The sequence below is a fragment of the Terrapene carolina genome, unplaced genomic scaffold (assembly GCF_002925995.2).
Source record: "Terrapene carolina triunguis isolate 2854851 unplaced genomic scaffold, T_m_triunguis-2.0 Scaffold706, whole genome shotgun sequence".
Taxonomy (NCBI): Eukaryota; Metazoa; Chordata; order Testudines; family Emydidae; genus Terrapene; species Terrapene triunguis.
In genome coordinates this window covers 1210504-1227448 of record NW_020665057.1, presented here as the reverse complement: position 1 = coordinate 1227448, position 16945 = coordinate 1210504, and the positions used below count along the sequence as shown (strand labels likewise).

The 16945-nt window shown below is 41.8% G+C and overlaps 1 protein-coding gene across 1 annotated transcript in view; it reads right to left on the bottom strand.

Moving 5' to 3' along the window:
• LOC113408047 (B-cell scaffold protein with ankyrin repeats-like) overlaps positions 1-16945 on the bottom strand; it is a 111201-nt gene that overhangs the window by 24633 nt on the left and 69623 nt on the right. Inside the window, exons 4-6 of the mRNA XM_029913504.1 lie at positions 15539-15690; positions 13117-13252; positions 10255-10397 (exon numbers count right to left, since the gene is read on the bottom strand). Coding sequence (XP_029769364.1) covers positions 10255-10397; positions 13117-13252; positions 15539-15690 — 431 coding nt within the window. The remainder of the gene's footprint in view (positions 1-10254; positions 10398-13116; positions 13253-15538; positions 15691-16945) is intronic.

Below are 16945 nucleotides of genomic sequence, written 5' to 3'. Positions count from 1 at the left end.
CTGTGGGAGACCCCTCCATTTTGGTCTTCAGCTGGCTAAGGAAGGAGCCTCTCCACCCCCCCAGGATACTTGAAGGGAACTGGAACAAATGACAGTAACTACAGGGGGTGTGAGTGATTGCTGGACCCAGGCTAAAAGGAGATTAGCCTGTAAAAGGGAGCATTCTGGAACCGGTGAGGGACTTATCTGTATTTAGTTTGATTAGACATAGATTTGCGCATTTTATTTTATTTTACTTGGTGACTTACTTTGTTCTGTCTGTTACTACTTGGAACCACTTAAATCCTACTGTCTGTATTTAATAAAATCACTTTTTATTTAGTAATTTACTCAGAGTATGTATTAATACCTGGGGGAGCAAACAACTGTGCATATCTCTCTATCAGTGTTATAGAGGGCGAACAATTTATGAGTTTGCCCTGCATAAGCTTTATGCAGGGTAAAACACATTTATCTGGGTTTAGACCCCATTGGGAGTTGGGCATCTGAGTGCTAAAGACAAGCACACTTCTGTGAGCTGTTTTCAGGTAAACTTCCAGCTTTGGGGCAAGATATATTCAGACCCTGGGTCTGCGTTGGAGCAGACGGGAGTGTCTGGCTCAGCAAGACAGGGTGCTGAAGTCCTGAGCTGGCAGGGAAAACAGGAATAGAAGTAGTCTTGGTACATTAGGTGGCAGCTCCCAAGGTGGTTTCTGTGATCCAACCTGTCACAGCCATCACGTACAGCCCCCAGCTAAAACCTCTCCAGTGCATTATCAATGATCTACAACCTTTCCTGGAAAACGATCCCTCACTCTCACAGACCTTGGGAGGCAGGCCAGTCCTCGCTTACAAACAACCCCCCAACCTGAAGCAAATACTCACCAGCAACTACACATCACCCCACAGAAACACCAACCCAGGAACCAATCCCTGTAGAAAATCTCATTGCCTACTCTGTCCTCATATCAACTCTAGCGACACCATCAGAGGACCCAACCACATCAGCCACACCATCAAGGGCTCATTCACCTGCACGTCTACTAATGTTATACATGCCATCATGTGCCAGCGATACCCCTCTGCCATGTACATTAGCCAAACCAGACAGTCCCTACATAAAAGAATAAATGGACACAAATCGGACATCAGGAATAGTAACATACAAAAGCCAGTAGGTGAACACTTCAATCTCCCTGGACATTCTATAACAGATTTAAAAGTAACTATTCTTGAACAAAAAAACTTCAGAAACAGACTTCAAAGAGAAACAGCAGAACTAAAATTCATTTGCAAATTTACCACCATTAATTTGGGCTTGAATAGGGACTGGGAGTGGCTGGCTCATTACAAAAGCAGCTTTGCCTCTCCTGGAATTGACACCTCCTCATCTATTATTGGGAGTGGACTACATCCACCCTGATCGAATTGGCCCTGTCAACACTGGTTCTCCACTTGTGAGGTACTCCCCTCTCTTCATGTGTCATTATATAATGCCTGCATCTGTAACTTTCACTCCATGCATCTGAAGAAGTGAGGTTTTTTACCCACGAAAGCTTATGCCTAAATAAATCTGTTAGTCTTTAAGGTGCCACCAGACTCCTTGTTGTTTTTGTGGATACAGACTAACACGGCTAGCTCCTGATATGTATCATTGACTTTCGATGAGACTAAGGGTACGTCTATACTTACCTCCGGGTCCGGCGGTAAGCAATCGATCTTCTGGGATCGATTTATCGCGTCTTGTCTAGACGCGATAAATCGATCCCAGATCGATCCCGGAAGTGCTCGCCGTCGAGAGGAGTACGCGGAGTCGACGGGGGAGCCTGCCTGCCACGTGCGGTAAGTTCGAACTTACAATAACGTAGCTGAAGTTGCATATCTTATTTCGAAGTGGGGGGTTAGTGTGGACCAGCCTTTAGGCTCTTCAGTGCCTGAGTCACTTTTGAAAGTAGGATTTAGGTTCCTAAATCACTTATGCACTTGTGAAAATTTTACCCATTGTCCATTCTGGGCTATCATCATTTTGAGCGGAGATTCCACATTTGGAGGAAGAGAAGGAAACATTTTTAAATGGTAGCTGTTGAAGTTGTTTATAAAGGCCAAATAATAAAATTAGTCCCAAAGGAAATGGATTCATAGGCAGACTGCATGTGAGGCTCTGTGATTCATCACATAGACAACAGCATGTATGTCGTATCTATTTCATATAACTTTTTATAGAGAAGGCTGGATTTAATTATCTTTTCTTCCCTCCCCCAAAACTTTACATACTGTAACTGGAATCATGTTTAATGTGTATGATAAAAACATCTTTTGGTATATCAAATGTCTCAAAATATTATTCAAAAAGAGTTTGATGTGAAGATTCCCTAAACCTCTCTAGATACTCAAAGTCACTCTAATTAACAGGAGCATCACAATTTCAATATTAAGCACTTGCAACTGGTTTCCATCTTTATTCTGCAATCAAAGGAAATCTTAAAATAAAAAATCTAAATAAGTAGATCAATATTTGTAGTAATAAAAAAATCTCATAGGAAAAATCAATAAGCTGTATAACACAATGTTGAAATCATAAATTAAAGAAAAGTATATAATGAAATAGGAACAAAACTCTAATTATGAAGCATAACAGCCACATGATCATGTCTCTACATAAGGAGTTAGTATAATAAGATATGTTCCTAGGAGAGCTTTTTTGATGTAGTATTATATGCATTTGTTGTTCCCACTTTTATAATTAAACCATTAGCAGTCCCCACCTCCCATATATCTCGATACCGAGTCCTTTCAGCACTCATCATTAAGGTTATGATTTAGTCATGTTTCAGAGTAGCAGCCGTGTTAGTCTGTATCCGCAAAAAGAACAGGAGTACTTGTGGCACCTTAGAGACTAACAAATTTATTTGAGCATAAGCTTTCGTGGGCTACAGCCCACTTCTTCGGATGCATAGGATTTAGTCATGGGTATTTTTAATAAAAGGACAGGTCATGGGCAATAAAAAAAAATTCAGGGCCTGTGACCTGTCCATGACTTATACTATAAATACCTCTGACTAAACCTTAAGGGGGTTGCTGCTGGGGGGGGGGGAGGGCACCTGGAGGGGCTGCTGCTGGGGGGCAAGCCGGGAGGGAGGCGCACCATGGTGAGGCTGTTGCTGCGGGGGAGTACGGACCAGCCATGGCACCAGCTGCCAGGAGCCGCTGCCAGGGGCTGCCCGGGGAAGCAGCTGCATTGGCCACCCGGGCACTGCTGCCAGGGGCTGCTTGGGGAAGTGGCTGCTCCGACAGCCCGGGGATCGCCACAGGGGGCTGGCAGCAATGGCTGCACCAGCCACTCAGGAACTGCTGCTCAGCCGGTCTCCGGGGCCAGCCACACTGGCCACTGCTCAGGCGGTCCCCAGAGCCAGCTGCCCAAGGCCGCCAGGCAGCAGCCGGTGAGGCTGTCCCTGGGGGCACCTGAGCAGCTGGGCCCCGAGCCAGCTGGTCCCCGCAGAAGTCATGGAGGTCGTGGAAAGTCACAGAATCTGTGACTTTCCGCGACCTCCGTGGCAAACATTTTGATAACGTTTTAATAATGTTTTGATAAAAATTTCAGAAGCAAATGAAAAAAGGCACATTTTTGCACAAAACATTTTATTTTTAAAAACGATCATTTTAAGATTTAAAATGTTTTGTAAAAAAAAATTTGATCAGCCCTAATGGCGACTATGTCCTGAATTGGCCAACAGTAAAAAAAAAAAAAAAAAAAAAAAAAAGCACCTTAAAACCTTTTTTTTTTTTTTTTTTAGTGGACATTAATGCACATCATGTACAAATAATTTGAAAGGTCAACAACAAAGGATACAATCTCTTAAAAGTATATTATCCAAACATGACATTCTTGGTATGTCTTATTGGACTAATTTGCATTCATTAAGAGATTTTAATAAGCATCTCAGATTGCAAGAAACTTGAACTTTTCTTAAAATCACAGAATGCTGTTTCTTTGATCAATAATTGCTGTAAGCTTTTGTATTTTACTTTAATTTGTTTTATGTTGTGTCTGATTGTTACTCTACATAAACTGCTGTTGCCCCAGGATACCTTTGTAGATAAAATGCTAGTCTCAAAGGTTTTAATTATACTGGTTAAATAGAAGTTACTGCTATTCCTTCTACTTGATGGGAATTCTAATGATCTTCCTAAACTGTGTTCTGGTTTTCCTTATGTGAATCTCTTTTTAAGGCTCATTTAGATGATGTTCCATTAACTGAGCCTTTACAATGTAGCCTGCTGCTATACTTTGTTAGCAGAGAGCTACGGTCACCTAGAAATAGCTTGTGCCCTTCCAAAATGTCAAGTTCAGCAAAACTCAAACTTCTGAAAACCAGGAAATACAGAGTTATGGTAAACACCCATGCAACCATAACTGTCCCCCTAGAGCTGGCAATAGCCACTGGAAATTATCTGCACACATTCCAGCAGCATTCATTGGGTTAGGTTTAGCTGTATTGAACTGGTGGAGGAATAAGTTTGAACAGCTTGGAAGAGCTGTGATTGTGATATGAGGAGATCTGCCTCGGAGTACCTCCATGTGTGTTATCAAAGGAAAGAGATGCATGTGTACCTTGAGGTTCCAGTATTCATCATTTCAACATAGAATTGCGTAGACTGTATCAGCAGCAGCAGGGAACTGGGGTCTTCTTGCCATTGGTATTATCAGTGGTGAGGTGAAATATGAAATATGAAAGCAGTCTGTGAATTTAATGATGGGGAGGGTAAAGCATAGGTTTAGGTGGCATCCTGTGTGTAAGTGTGAATGGGTTGCAGAAGGGTACTGTATGAAGTTTTTGCTGAATTTTACAAGGGTAGGATTCTGTCAGGGGGATGGGCTCAGTGTTTGAGCACATGGCAAATGCAAACAGTGCCTGTCCATCACAGTGAAAAAGCAGAGTGTTATGGGTGTTGTGGGGCATGGCACAAAGAGGGCAAAGTTAAGGTTGGATGGACATTTACCTTTACTCTGTATTTCCTGGTTTTTCAGAAGTTTCAGTTTTGCTAAGTCAACATTCTGGAAGGGCTATCACTCGGCAACCTTAACTCTGTGTTAAAGATTTTGCCATTCAATTTCCTAGGGTTTTTTTAAATAGAAAGAGAAATGTTTGTTGACAGGAGGTAGTGGTCATTTAGGCAGCTGTAATTCTCACCTAGGTTTACAGTTCATATGATACTGTGGCTAGATAATAAAAAAAAAACTAGTCTTATATAGTGCTTTTCAGCCTTATACATTATCCCCATTTTACAGATGGGAAACTGAGGCACAGAACTACAAATAGTTTCAGTCCAGTAGTCTTTCCATTAGGCCACATGGTTGCTACGGGATTCCTCAGTGCTCCTGCCCCCTCATGGACATTTTGTTCCAGTGAAATGGGAATAATGGTCAGGTTTTGAAATGCTTACAATGTGTAGTTGCTAAGAGAACCAGTGAGAGAAATCTCTGGTCTATGTCTCAAAACCTTGTCAATGTTATTACATGGTTGTTACAATAACTTTAAGGGTGTGAGAGAATCCTGGTGTGTCTCTCTTCTCCATCCTCTGCCACACCACTTCCTGCAACATGTAGCTCCCCTGCCAACATTTCCAGTTCTCTCTCCCCTTCCCATCCCATTGAGTCATTAGTTGTCACTATAGAAACCATTAACATGTAAAAAAGTTGCTCCTTGCTGTCTCCTGCCCTATGCTACTGTCTGTTAGGTTTGCCAACTTTCTAATTGCACAAAACCAAACACCCTTGCCCCTGCCCCGCCCCTTCTCCGAAGCCCCATGCCCACTCACTCCATCCCCCTCCCTCCGTCGCTCATTCTCCCCCACTCTTGCTCACTTTCACTGGGCTGGGGCAGAGGGTTGGGGTGTGTGTGGGGGGGTGAGGGCTCTGGCTGGGAGTGCAGGCTCTGGGGTGGGGCCAGGGATGAGGGATTTGGGGTGAAGGAGTGCGGGAGGGGGTATGGGCTCTGGGAGGGAGTTTGGGTATGGGAAGGGGCTCAGGGCTGGGGCAGGCGGTTGGGGTGCAGGAGGGGTTCAGGGTGTGAGCTCTGACCGGGCGGCGCTTACCTCAGGCGGCTCCCTGTCAGTGGTGCAGCGGGACTAAGGCAGGCTCCCTGCTTGCCCTTGCTCCATGCGGCTCCCAGGAGCGGCTGGCATGTCTAGCTCCTAGGTGGAGGGGACGGGGGCTCTGCGCACTGCCTATGCCTGCAGGCACCACCCCCGCAGCTCCCACTGGCCATAGTTCCTGGACAATGAGAGCTGCGGTGCCAGCGCTCGGGGTGGGGGCAGTGCATGGAGACCCCCTGGCTGACCCTATGCCTAGGAACCGGACATGCCAGCCACTTCCAGGAGCCGTGCGGCGCCAGGGCAGTCAGGGACCCTGCCTTAGCCCCGCTGCGCCACTGACCGACTTTTAGCAGCCTATTAAAATCTCTCGAATTGCTTACAGTACTCACCGGGAGATCAATGCCGATTCCGGTAGACTCCCACCAGTCCGGGAGAGTTGGCAACCCTACTGTGTGTACACATCACAGGTAGCAGTTTACTTCAAAGCTACAGGCTACCTTGGTTACATGATCTGAGATGCACACGGGGCTGGGCTCCTCACTCCTGCTACCCACCCTCAGCTGGGAATCCTGTCCCTGCTTCAGCTTGCTTCCCCAGCCATGCCCCAGGTCCATCCAGTCTGCCCCTCTCCCACACACTGGCCAGATCCCAGGACCAATCCCCAGTGGGGTGATGTGTATCTTACCTATTCATTTTCTGGATTTCAGATATTTAAATTTCAGTCCCCCCACTCCAGATCGCAGCTCACATGGAGGGGCTTAGACACCCCAAGAGAAGCCAGATCCCCCACATCTCAGAACACATAATAGGCAGGGAGAGGGGCTCAGACCCCTGCAGAGGGGAGAATTCAGAACTGGCAGTAGTCTCCTCACCAGTCATAAACCCCCAACTTCCTCTGCTACCCCTCATATTCTCCTCCCCCGCACCTGAACCTCCCAACCCCTCTTCTCTCCCCTAATATCCATTTCCATTTAGGGCCCCATAATACACCCATCCCCCACTGCAGATACAAACCCCTCTTCATTCCTCCCCTCCAATGAGAATTCACATGTGCAATTTCTTTTCAAAAATAGTTTCAGCACCTTCTGAATATTCTGTTATACTCAGATGATGGTTTCTTGGGGCGTGGGGGAGTTTAACTAAAAAAAACCTTGTCAAAGGCAGATTTTCCCCAAATGCTTACAGTTCATTCTCAGATTTCTGCCCAGATTTCTTAAAAGTTGCATGCTCAAAGAGTTGAGCAGTAGCCCATTCATCTCGATGAGATGTTCTCAGATGAAAGGCTACTCAATGTGGATGAATACAGCCTAAAACAATAGCCCTGAAATGTGTGAACTGATCTATTCATATCAGCGGGTGTTCCCTTCCCCTCTCCCCAGGGCAGGAGGAGAATTTCTGATGTGTGTCAAGCATACCCCTTCGCAGATCCTATTCCAATATCAGCCACTTGTTCTTGGTGCATGCTGCAAGCATACCTGTTCTAAGCTCCCTCCACAGAAGGGCGGGGTCCCCCACATCCTGTCACACACTTTGAACAGGGACTATGGTTCAGACACCAACAGGGGGAAGGGACTACAAGTCCACATGGGGGTGGGGAGAGAAGGAAACTCAGATCCCCAGATCCTGCCATACAGAGAAAGGGAAAATATGAGGCTGATGAGTGCTCCTGGGCTTCTTCCCCTGCTTTCCTGCAACTCCCATCTATCTCTTTCCCAGTGTCCCTCTCCATCACCTAAGTCCCCCAAACCCTCTCACCTCCACTACCTCCCATCCCCATTTATCCCCCTCCCCTTGCTGCATCCCCAAACTCCTCTCATTTCTATTTTCCCCACTCCTCCACTCCTTCAGATACCTCTTCCCTGCCAGTGAGCATTTACTTTAAAAAATAATAATCATTTTTTAAAAATCCTGACAGACAGATTTTAGTAATAAGCCTCTCCCCCTTTTCCAGATTTCTACCCCAGGTAGGGCTCAAACTGACTCTAGGTGGTGGGTCAGATTCAAAGAACCACTACTTTTCCCCTTGAGCTAACCAACTGGCATAAAACTTTGTTGGCTAACAATCCTGTTAATGCCTCTGTTTGCACATGTTCAGTGAACTCTATTAGGAGTGAAAATAAGCACACGCGGCTTGCAGGAAGCCTAACTGCAGAAGCACATCTTTTTCAAATAATGGTTTCAGCTGATTTCCCACAAAAGGCTGGTTGGTGTCATGCACTCTGTTGGGATAACCTTGAGCGTTTGAGACCCTGGTCCAATAGTCTGAGCCCTGGATTGACCTTTATGTGTGAGCTAAAAAGGTTGTCAGAATCTCTGAACTTTAAGAAAAGCTGTTTTTATTTTCCAGGGGCTTTAGCTCAGGAACCCCTTGTTCAAATGTCCTCAAATTTGGACCACTAACAGAACCCACGCTCCCATTCGGCATATCAAAACTCAAGAGTCAAGCTTTAAACAAAAAGCTCATCTTAACCTTAAGTATAACAAGGCTGTTGCTCTGCTGCTAAAATAAGAGGTTAAAGGAGTTTGAAAATTGTGTGAAATAGCTTAGCTAGTGCAGTTACATTGCTCCATGGCTTGGTGTTCATCATTAAAAACAACAACACAAAATGGATTTCCCATTACCATTCTTTCCCACAGAACAGCCATCATGCTGTGTGGATAGGACCACTTAATTGATAATGAAAAAGTCTCTTGGCAGTGACTTACGTTTCCTATACTAACCCAGAGCAAATAAAACTAAATAGCCAGACCTACAGTAGCTCCAAATTTATACCCCCATTTATTATTCAGGTGAGTAAAGGTTAGGAGATCATTAAAATATGCCTGGCATTCAAAACACTAGTACTGTATTTCCTAGTGCACATACTGTTCTGCATGGGAAAAATTTGCAATTTGTACTTGAATATTATTTAAAATTGTATATGTCTTACTTACTGAATTTTAGTCACATTGTTGAGATGAGGGGCCAACCTAATGAACAAAAGAATCTAATAACCTATAGACATTTAAGACAGACATGGTATTGCTACCTCACTATTTTTTTAAAACTCAGTCTCACACCATAACCTTTCAACAGAAAATTTTGTTAAATCCAGATCAAGGTCATTTTAGATGGCCTTTAATCTAGAGATTTAAGAATGATCAGATATTGTAAAGACTTCAGGAGGTGCACTGGCTGGATAAGCTACACTTTATTTTATTTTATTTTCCAGGAACAAAAGTGAATTGTATTTGGAAGGAATCTACCACTGTGTTTAAACAGAATACTAATAATGAAATATATCATTTTTTATTAATCCTTTTGTTATGAGTGTAATGCCTTAGGTGGTAGATAAGGTATATCCGTCACAGGAAAATGAGACTTGTCTATGTTACACACAGACTTTTTTGTTGTTGTTCTTTCTTTGTCATTACAATATAGACGTGTCAAATATGCTCAAACTACCAATCCTTGTACAAGTGATATTTCAGTTTCTGTTCATTCTAAAGACTGCTTTCTTTTCCTGTTGTTTTTTACATGTTGCTGGTAAAGGAGACTTCATGCTGCAGAGGCTTTATACTGCAGTGCTGAATATGAAGTCCAGCTTCAAAGCCTGAATTCTTGTAAACACATGCAAATATCTGCATGGCAACCAGCAGACCTCATGAGTTATAACTGAATAGCTGTGTACTGTCTATATATGCATAGTAAGCTAATATTTTCGATACATATGCTTTCAGTTTTCAGTACCAACCCAAAAGAAGGGATTTACTGCTGAATGGATATACTGTGATCCAAAACTCTCCCTCCCCAACCACTTGTGTGATTTAAGCACATTTTCCCTTGGTTTCAGAATAGACTCAGCAGTTTCTTTTTTGCGATTGATAGAAATTAATTATTATTATTTTCATCTATGAGGCAGGGACATTAGTCTATGACTGTAGAGAATCATTCAAATTTATGTCATTGTGTAAACAATAAATAACAAATAACACAACTAATAATAGCTCAATAGAGATTTGTTTTCACTTGTCTGATTTGTTTACAACTAGACATCTCAAAGACTGGCTTCTTTCCACTCTTGTTGATCCATAGCTCGTTATTATTCTATCAAAATAGCCTTTATAGCACAGTATACGTTCTATCTCATACTGGCACTTTTATGCTTTTTTATTAACTTAATGGAGATGTTAACTTACCTGACAAGCAAAAGCTATTGGATCAGCCACTTTTTTAAATATGCGTTCAATCTCCTCTACTGCTGTGTAGTATTCAATCTGTGTCACGGCCTTAATGACTCCCCCACAGTAGACATTTACATTTACAGGGCCAGCAGGAAAATCTTATAAAACACAAACAAAAACGGCAGCTGAAAATATTTTATAATGCCAGACTGGAGGTCTCAGGGAGTAGGTAAAAGAACAGAGAAATATCACAAACACCACATAAAAAGTAACAAATAAGATTTTCATTTCACAGATGTTTCAATGCAATAATTTTTAAACCAAGTCCTTCAGTTTAACACAAAAATGCAACAAAAACACATATCTGTAAATTCTTATAAAATATAGCTATGTATTGTTTCAAATTAGAAGCTCGATGAAAACAGAATGCTTCACATTTCAACCTTCCCTTTGATGGATTGATACTCTATAATCAGCTGCCTTCTGCCTACAGATTAAGTAAAAGTTCAGTCATTTATTACAAGTTACAGATTTACTATTCATCTTTTGAAACGTTTTTCTTAATTGCAGACAAGCCTCTCAGAACTGAGTTTTGTAGAAATTACAGTTTAATTACTTCCATTCCAGTTGTTTATCTACTGAAAGCTGAGGAAGGAGGTGTTTGTATAGTCTGTTACTTTAGAACAACTTGCTCTGTGTATGCAGCATGACCCCTCTTTATGAGTATGTTTTATAATTCATTAGTATTCATTGTGCCGTGAGTCCTGCTGACCCTACCAACGGCAGAACTAAAATCCTAGCTCTCCTCACAAAAGAATTAAAAATGGACAAACTTGAAGACAGAGAAGAAATGGAGAGTCAAAGAAACTCCGATTAATAGAAATCAGTATCTCAATTCACTTAAATGATAACAAGCACAAACTCATTTTACTTTCCTTTGTTAAAATGAAATCAGCTGGATCCTTGGTCCAAATGGGCACTCCTGTACTTTAGTTATTCTAGGTTTTTGCCGGGGGGAGGGAGGGGGACAAATAACAAAGAAGCTAAATTGAACAATGATGGGGGGAAACCAGTGCTTCTGTTGGAATGCCAAACACTTTTTATTTAAAAGCTCCAATGGAACAAAAAACTAACCTTGGTTTGGGACAAAAAGAAACTGAACTTATTAGTTATGCTTTGTATTTTGTGTTTATTAATCTATACCACTTACGGCTATCTGCCCTGGCCCAATAATTTCCCCAGAAGATATGCCTGGAGGAGCCCCCACAATACAGTCAATGGGAATTTCAGTTTGTCTTTTCTGAAAGATGCCTCATCACCAAGATCTTCCTCTGGCCAACCATAGACATTTCAGATTACCACCTACCTCCCCATTGAGCCATCCTGGTAATGAATAACTCTCAAGCATATGGATAATCAGGCAACTTGCAACCTCACCTCTGAGTGCCTCCATACTTGAATGGACTTCATAGAGAGGTGGACCCCAGGAGCTCTTGTTCTAATCCCAGCTGTCACTGACTTGCCTGTTTTCCTGGTCAAATCACAACTTCCTTGCCTCAGTTCCCCCTCTGTAACATGGGGATAATACTACTCATCTAACCTCAGAATAGTGTCTTAAGGATCAATTAGTGTCCATATAGCCCTTTGAATGCACCATAGAAATGTTAAGTATAACTATTACTATCAAAGCTACCTATGATCCCCAGTGAGAGGGAGCCAGTGGTGGCTCCTTTAAGGGAAGAGGAATGAGGTCAGTGATTGTGATCAACTTCTTCCCTGCAAAGAGAGATGCAGCCTCCCACAGGAGATGATCTGAGAACACTAATACAAGAAAGAGCTGCTGCTCCCATGGGAGTGAAGAGAAGCTGATGTACACTTCTGTCACCCACAGATCACATATGCCTAAGAGGGAACAATGGGATTTGCTAGTGCTTAGCATCCCCGAAAAATTAAGCCACTTAAGCCTTGTCTACACTACACAGTTTTGGCGAGAAAAGTCAGCTTTCATCGACAAAACAAAGATGCCAAAAATATGGATTTTAGGGCCTAATTTCAGGCGACCAAGTTTGAAAACTGTAGCTTAAGTGTTTTCCTCCTAAATAATGTGGTATTACCATGGTTTTTAAAAATAAAATATTATATACTACCCTTTGGGAATTCACAACATGCTACAGAGAGGCAAAATGAATCCTGAACTCTTAGCTGAATATTTCCATCACACCTCTAGTCCAATAACTGTGAGGGAGGTATGGCCATTCCCTCTGCATTCTGAAGCTCATACAATGAAAAATGTTGTTGTATTGTTTATCGTGCTCCAGGCAAAATAAGAAAATAGAATAGCTAATATTATGGATGAAGTGATTGACAAAACCCAGAGAAACCAAGGGGGACTGAGTAATATAGAGAAACGGGATGGATATGAAATCACAGCAAAGAAAGGAAATGTTCTCAGATGTCAGTAAGAATTATAGACAGGCATATGGGCAAAAAGAAAAAACAACTTCGCTGAATAAAATAAGAGACAAAACATCTTGTTGAACCTAATGCAGTAATAAGAATATTAGCTTTGCATTTTATAGCAGGAATTTATTAAGAATGTTAATCTGTGACTAATCAATGACATTTTAAAGCCTGCCACCTGCCACTTAACCACACAAAAACAACCCAATAAAATCCAGTTTCCCATAAATCACAAGCCCTTGTGTTGGTGTATTAATAAAAAGAATAATGCTCTGTATGCAAAACTCATACACAGGAAACACTTACAAAATAATATTAGAATCTAATGGGAAGTGAAAATACTTATTGTAAGACAAGTGAAGAGAGTCCAGGACCAAAATTTTCTATTTATTTAAAGCTACAGCAATGTTCTCTTACCTAAAGCTTTCATGCATCTGACCTTCTGATTCCAAAAGGCTGGCTGTGTCCTAATTCGTTGATTGTCTGTTATGAATTCAATTTCTACAGTTTCAGTTATTTCATCTCTCAAAAGAATGAATATTTCACCAGGGTTCTATAAAGTTAGAAATATGCTCCCATTAGCCTTTCACCAAATTATACTGAAACCATAAAATGTAAATCATATGCTTTAATGTAAGTTGCAAGAAAAGTTCTTTTACCAATAGCTTTATATCCTGAAATATTGTTATATAACAGCTGTAATGCTATTTCATTAAGTTATCCTTTATGTTTCTCTAAGCAAAAAATTGACAGGATTACTGTAATGGTTTGAACTCTGTTTACTAAAACCATATATAATGAAATTCTTTTCACTGTGAGGCTAAGATCATATATTCACTTCCAGTACACAAAGGGTGAAATTCCCCTCATTCAGGGGACCCCTACACTACTTAACACACACTTAAACCCTCAGAATTGGATTCATGGGTTAGGAACTTAAGTGGTACAATGGTCTTCTACAGACCTCTGAGCAAGGGTGAATTTCAACATAGAGAACATTAGTGAGCTACAGTACATGATGGGCCAAATTCAAAGGTGACCTAGAGATGGTGTAAGCTGCATCTGAGAGGCGGTGTAAAACTGCATCTCAGTTTTAGGGGTAAACTGGTGCATTTTAAATACTAAAAGCAGAATTATAGTAAGGCAAGGAGCTAACAAGAAGGTACAAGATAAAACAAGCTGACTACTTTATCTTACGCCTTCCTGCACCCGCCCCTGAGTTGTTCTCCATGCACTGTTCAACCTTCTCTGTATGCAAGTGCACTAGTTTATACTCAGTCATGCTGACTCCGACTGTCATACTGGTTTGTAATGTTGCACTGTTCAACACCTTTAAACTTGGCCCACTGATTTGTGGCAAATCTATATATTTTCACTGAGAAAATATACACACATGCTAATGTTCTTTGAAGAACAGAACAAGAGTCAGAACAATCATTCACTATGAACAATTCACTGAGGTATATTTGCCACCCTTCAGATCAGCTAAAACTGAACTAAATCTCACCCTTAATCTCTTTATTAGTCCTTCAAAACAAAATGTATACCATTATATCACTACATAATCTCACTTCTGAATGTGATGGGGTGATCCGTGCATGAAGGAACCCTTCAGAACAACAATCTGGGGGGTAGGGGGATAATCTAGGCCCTTGTTTTTCTTATCTTTTTAACCAGAAAGATTTCCCAAAAGTCAAAAGGGAATATATATGTTTCACTGTTTAGAGAAGCAGTTTTATACTTTCTAGCATACCCTCCTTCCCAAAATAATAATTTCCTAATTTATATTATGGAAAGGTCCTATAGAACTTAACAGACAATGAAAAACTCTTCCAAAAAATAAATAAATCTGAACTAACCTAGAGAATTCTATAGAAGGGATATTCATTATTAAATTCAATGTGTTGGTTAAAATTCTATTGCAAGTTTCTACTGTTTAGAATAATACTCTCGATCTTCATAATGGGGTTTTCCAGTGAGGAAAAACAGTATTTCTCAGAAGTACACATTTTAAAGCATACTAACTGTAATTCTTTATTCAGTTCTATAGGTTTTAGCGTAATTTATGTAGAGCCCTATTGGTTTAATCAGTGCTGATTACTGAAAGAGTTTTCCAAAATAGTAAAAGTTTTAAGCTAAATATGTTCTATCTGCATGTCTTTCATCTGATTTTCAGCTGTAAGCTAGGGTTGGCTGAACCACTGCTACTCAGTGGCATGGAATAGCCTATTTGTAACATAGCAGCCAAAACTGTGCAACATTCCTTCCACTTCTCTGCCATGCCATTATTAGCCTGATTCTTCAGCCCTCACACGACTGTGGCCACTCACTTGTCTAAGGGTTACAGGGTTGGGCTTCAGATGTTGCACTCTTTACACAGTTTTCATGCTTTTGTGTTTTCTCACATACGGTGTTGATTTTTAAAAATGAGCATTCATATGTTTGCGTTCTCTCTCTCTCTCGCACACACACATCTACCACCCCAAACCTGATTCTTACTGAGAAGCAATTCATATCTTTTGAAAAAGTTCCTCACAACAGTTTTCCTTTACATTGCAATGAAACATGTTGAAGCAGAATTATATCTGACCCAATCTGCCAAACAATTTTTAATTGAAGTAAAATCCTGCAGTGATTGTCCCAAATCCATATTAGTTTGTAGATGTTTGTATTGAATGTGACACACAGGCAGCATCACTCCCACTGCAGGTAAACTCTCATTTGTGTTCCAGAGTAGTGATCTGCCCCCCAGAACTGACCTGCGATGAAGGAGCTTGTAGCAGGGGCAGGGCAGAGGAGCGATATTTGTGCCTAACTTTTTAGCATTGAAAGGTCTTACCTCACATGATATCCTTTCTGGTAGCACCAATACTGATGGTCTTATAGTTTCCAACGTTTCAGAAACTACCTCAGTTTCCAAACTCACATCTGTTTTCACTGATACTCCTCCTTCATCCAACTGCAAGTTAACTTCAGAGTGATCTCGGTAATCTGCAGGATATAATATTGAGTGAAATGTATTGTTATTCATCCCACACAAATAAAACGTGATGGGCTGAAAACAGCTAGACGATGATTATTTACAAAATGCTACTGATGTACATAGCGTTTTGTGAAGAAATAAAAGAAAGTAGATGAAGTCCTGGCCCCACTGAAGTCAATGGATTTCATCCAGTGTCCTTGTCCAAAAGATCCCACAACCCATATTCATCTTGATAATCTTTGCTCACATGAGAAGTCCCACTGAGAGCAAAAGAATTTGGCTTTGTCTACAGTGGGGATTTGCCACCAGTATAGTTGCAACAGAGCAAACCCCAGTCTATGCAGGGTAAACTGAGATAAGCAATGATTTTCACCACTGCAGCCTATCCTTGTTTCAAACAGGGCTAAGCTTTACTGATACAAATGCCACCCACCTGACTCAACAGGTAGGAAACTTTATAGGACCTGCTGGGGCAGACAGCCACGGGGAAAGGGCTGGGGGAGGGAACACAAAAGGTGGGCCCTTTCTCCTCCAGGATTTCTCTGCCTCCCATTGGCCAGCCAGAGGGAGATGGGAGGTGATTGGCCCCTTTCTTCTCCCCACCCCATTATTTTAAACCTTTGCCCAGGTCTTTTGGAGCTTCTCACTCCATTTTAGCTATCCTACCCTCCTCCTCTGTAGTTTTAGGTTACAAGCTGTGTATTTTAGGATTTGTGGGTCTAACCAATTGCCTCTTTCGGGATGTTAGGAAGGAACTTTTCCCATTGGTGCAAAATGGAGAGGGGCCTGCTGGGTTTTTTCCACCTTCCTTACAGCCCCATGGAGACAGTTATGTTAAATGGCAGTAGAACTTAGAAATAAATATTAGTAACTTGTGTGAATGTTTAGTTTGTCATAACTTGTGGCTGGTGTCCAGTGTGGATAAAAAGGCCAAAATGGCCAGTTCCCTGAAGTAAGAGAACTGGGATTTCTCTGGTGGACTTGTGCTTCTGGGAGAAGGGGAGACCTGAAGTCTTTGCAGACTGAGGTCCCTCTTTTGGTACGGTCTGTCCCCATTAGAGTGGGGAGGGTGAGAAGATACACCAGAGTGAGCTGAATCCTAGGGATAGGCTGAGGTTAGTCTACTCTGAGTTATGTTCTTTATGGTGGGAGCCCCGTAACCCTCGCATTTGACCCATTTAAATGTCTGGTACACATGAGTCGGGGGAAATGGGGCAGATGACACTGGAGTTGTGTTCAGCCATTAAATCCACCTCTGTGCCT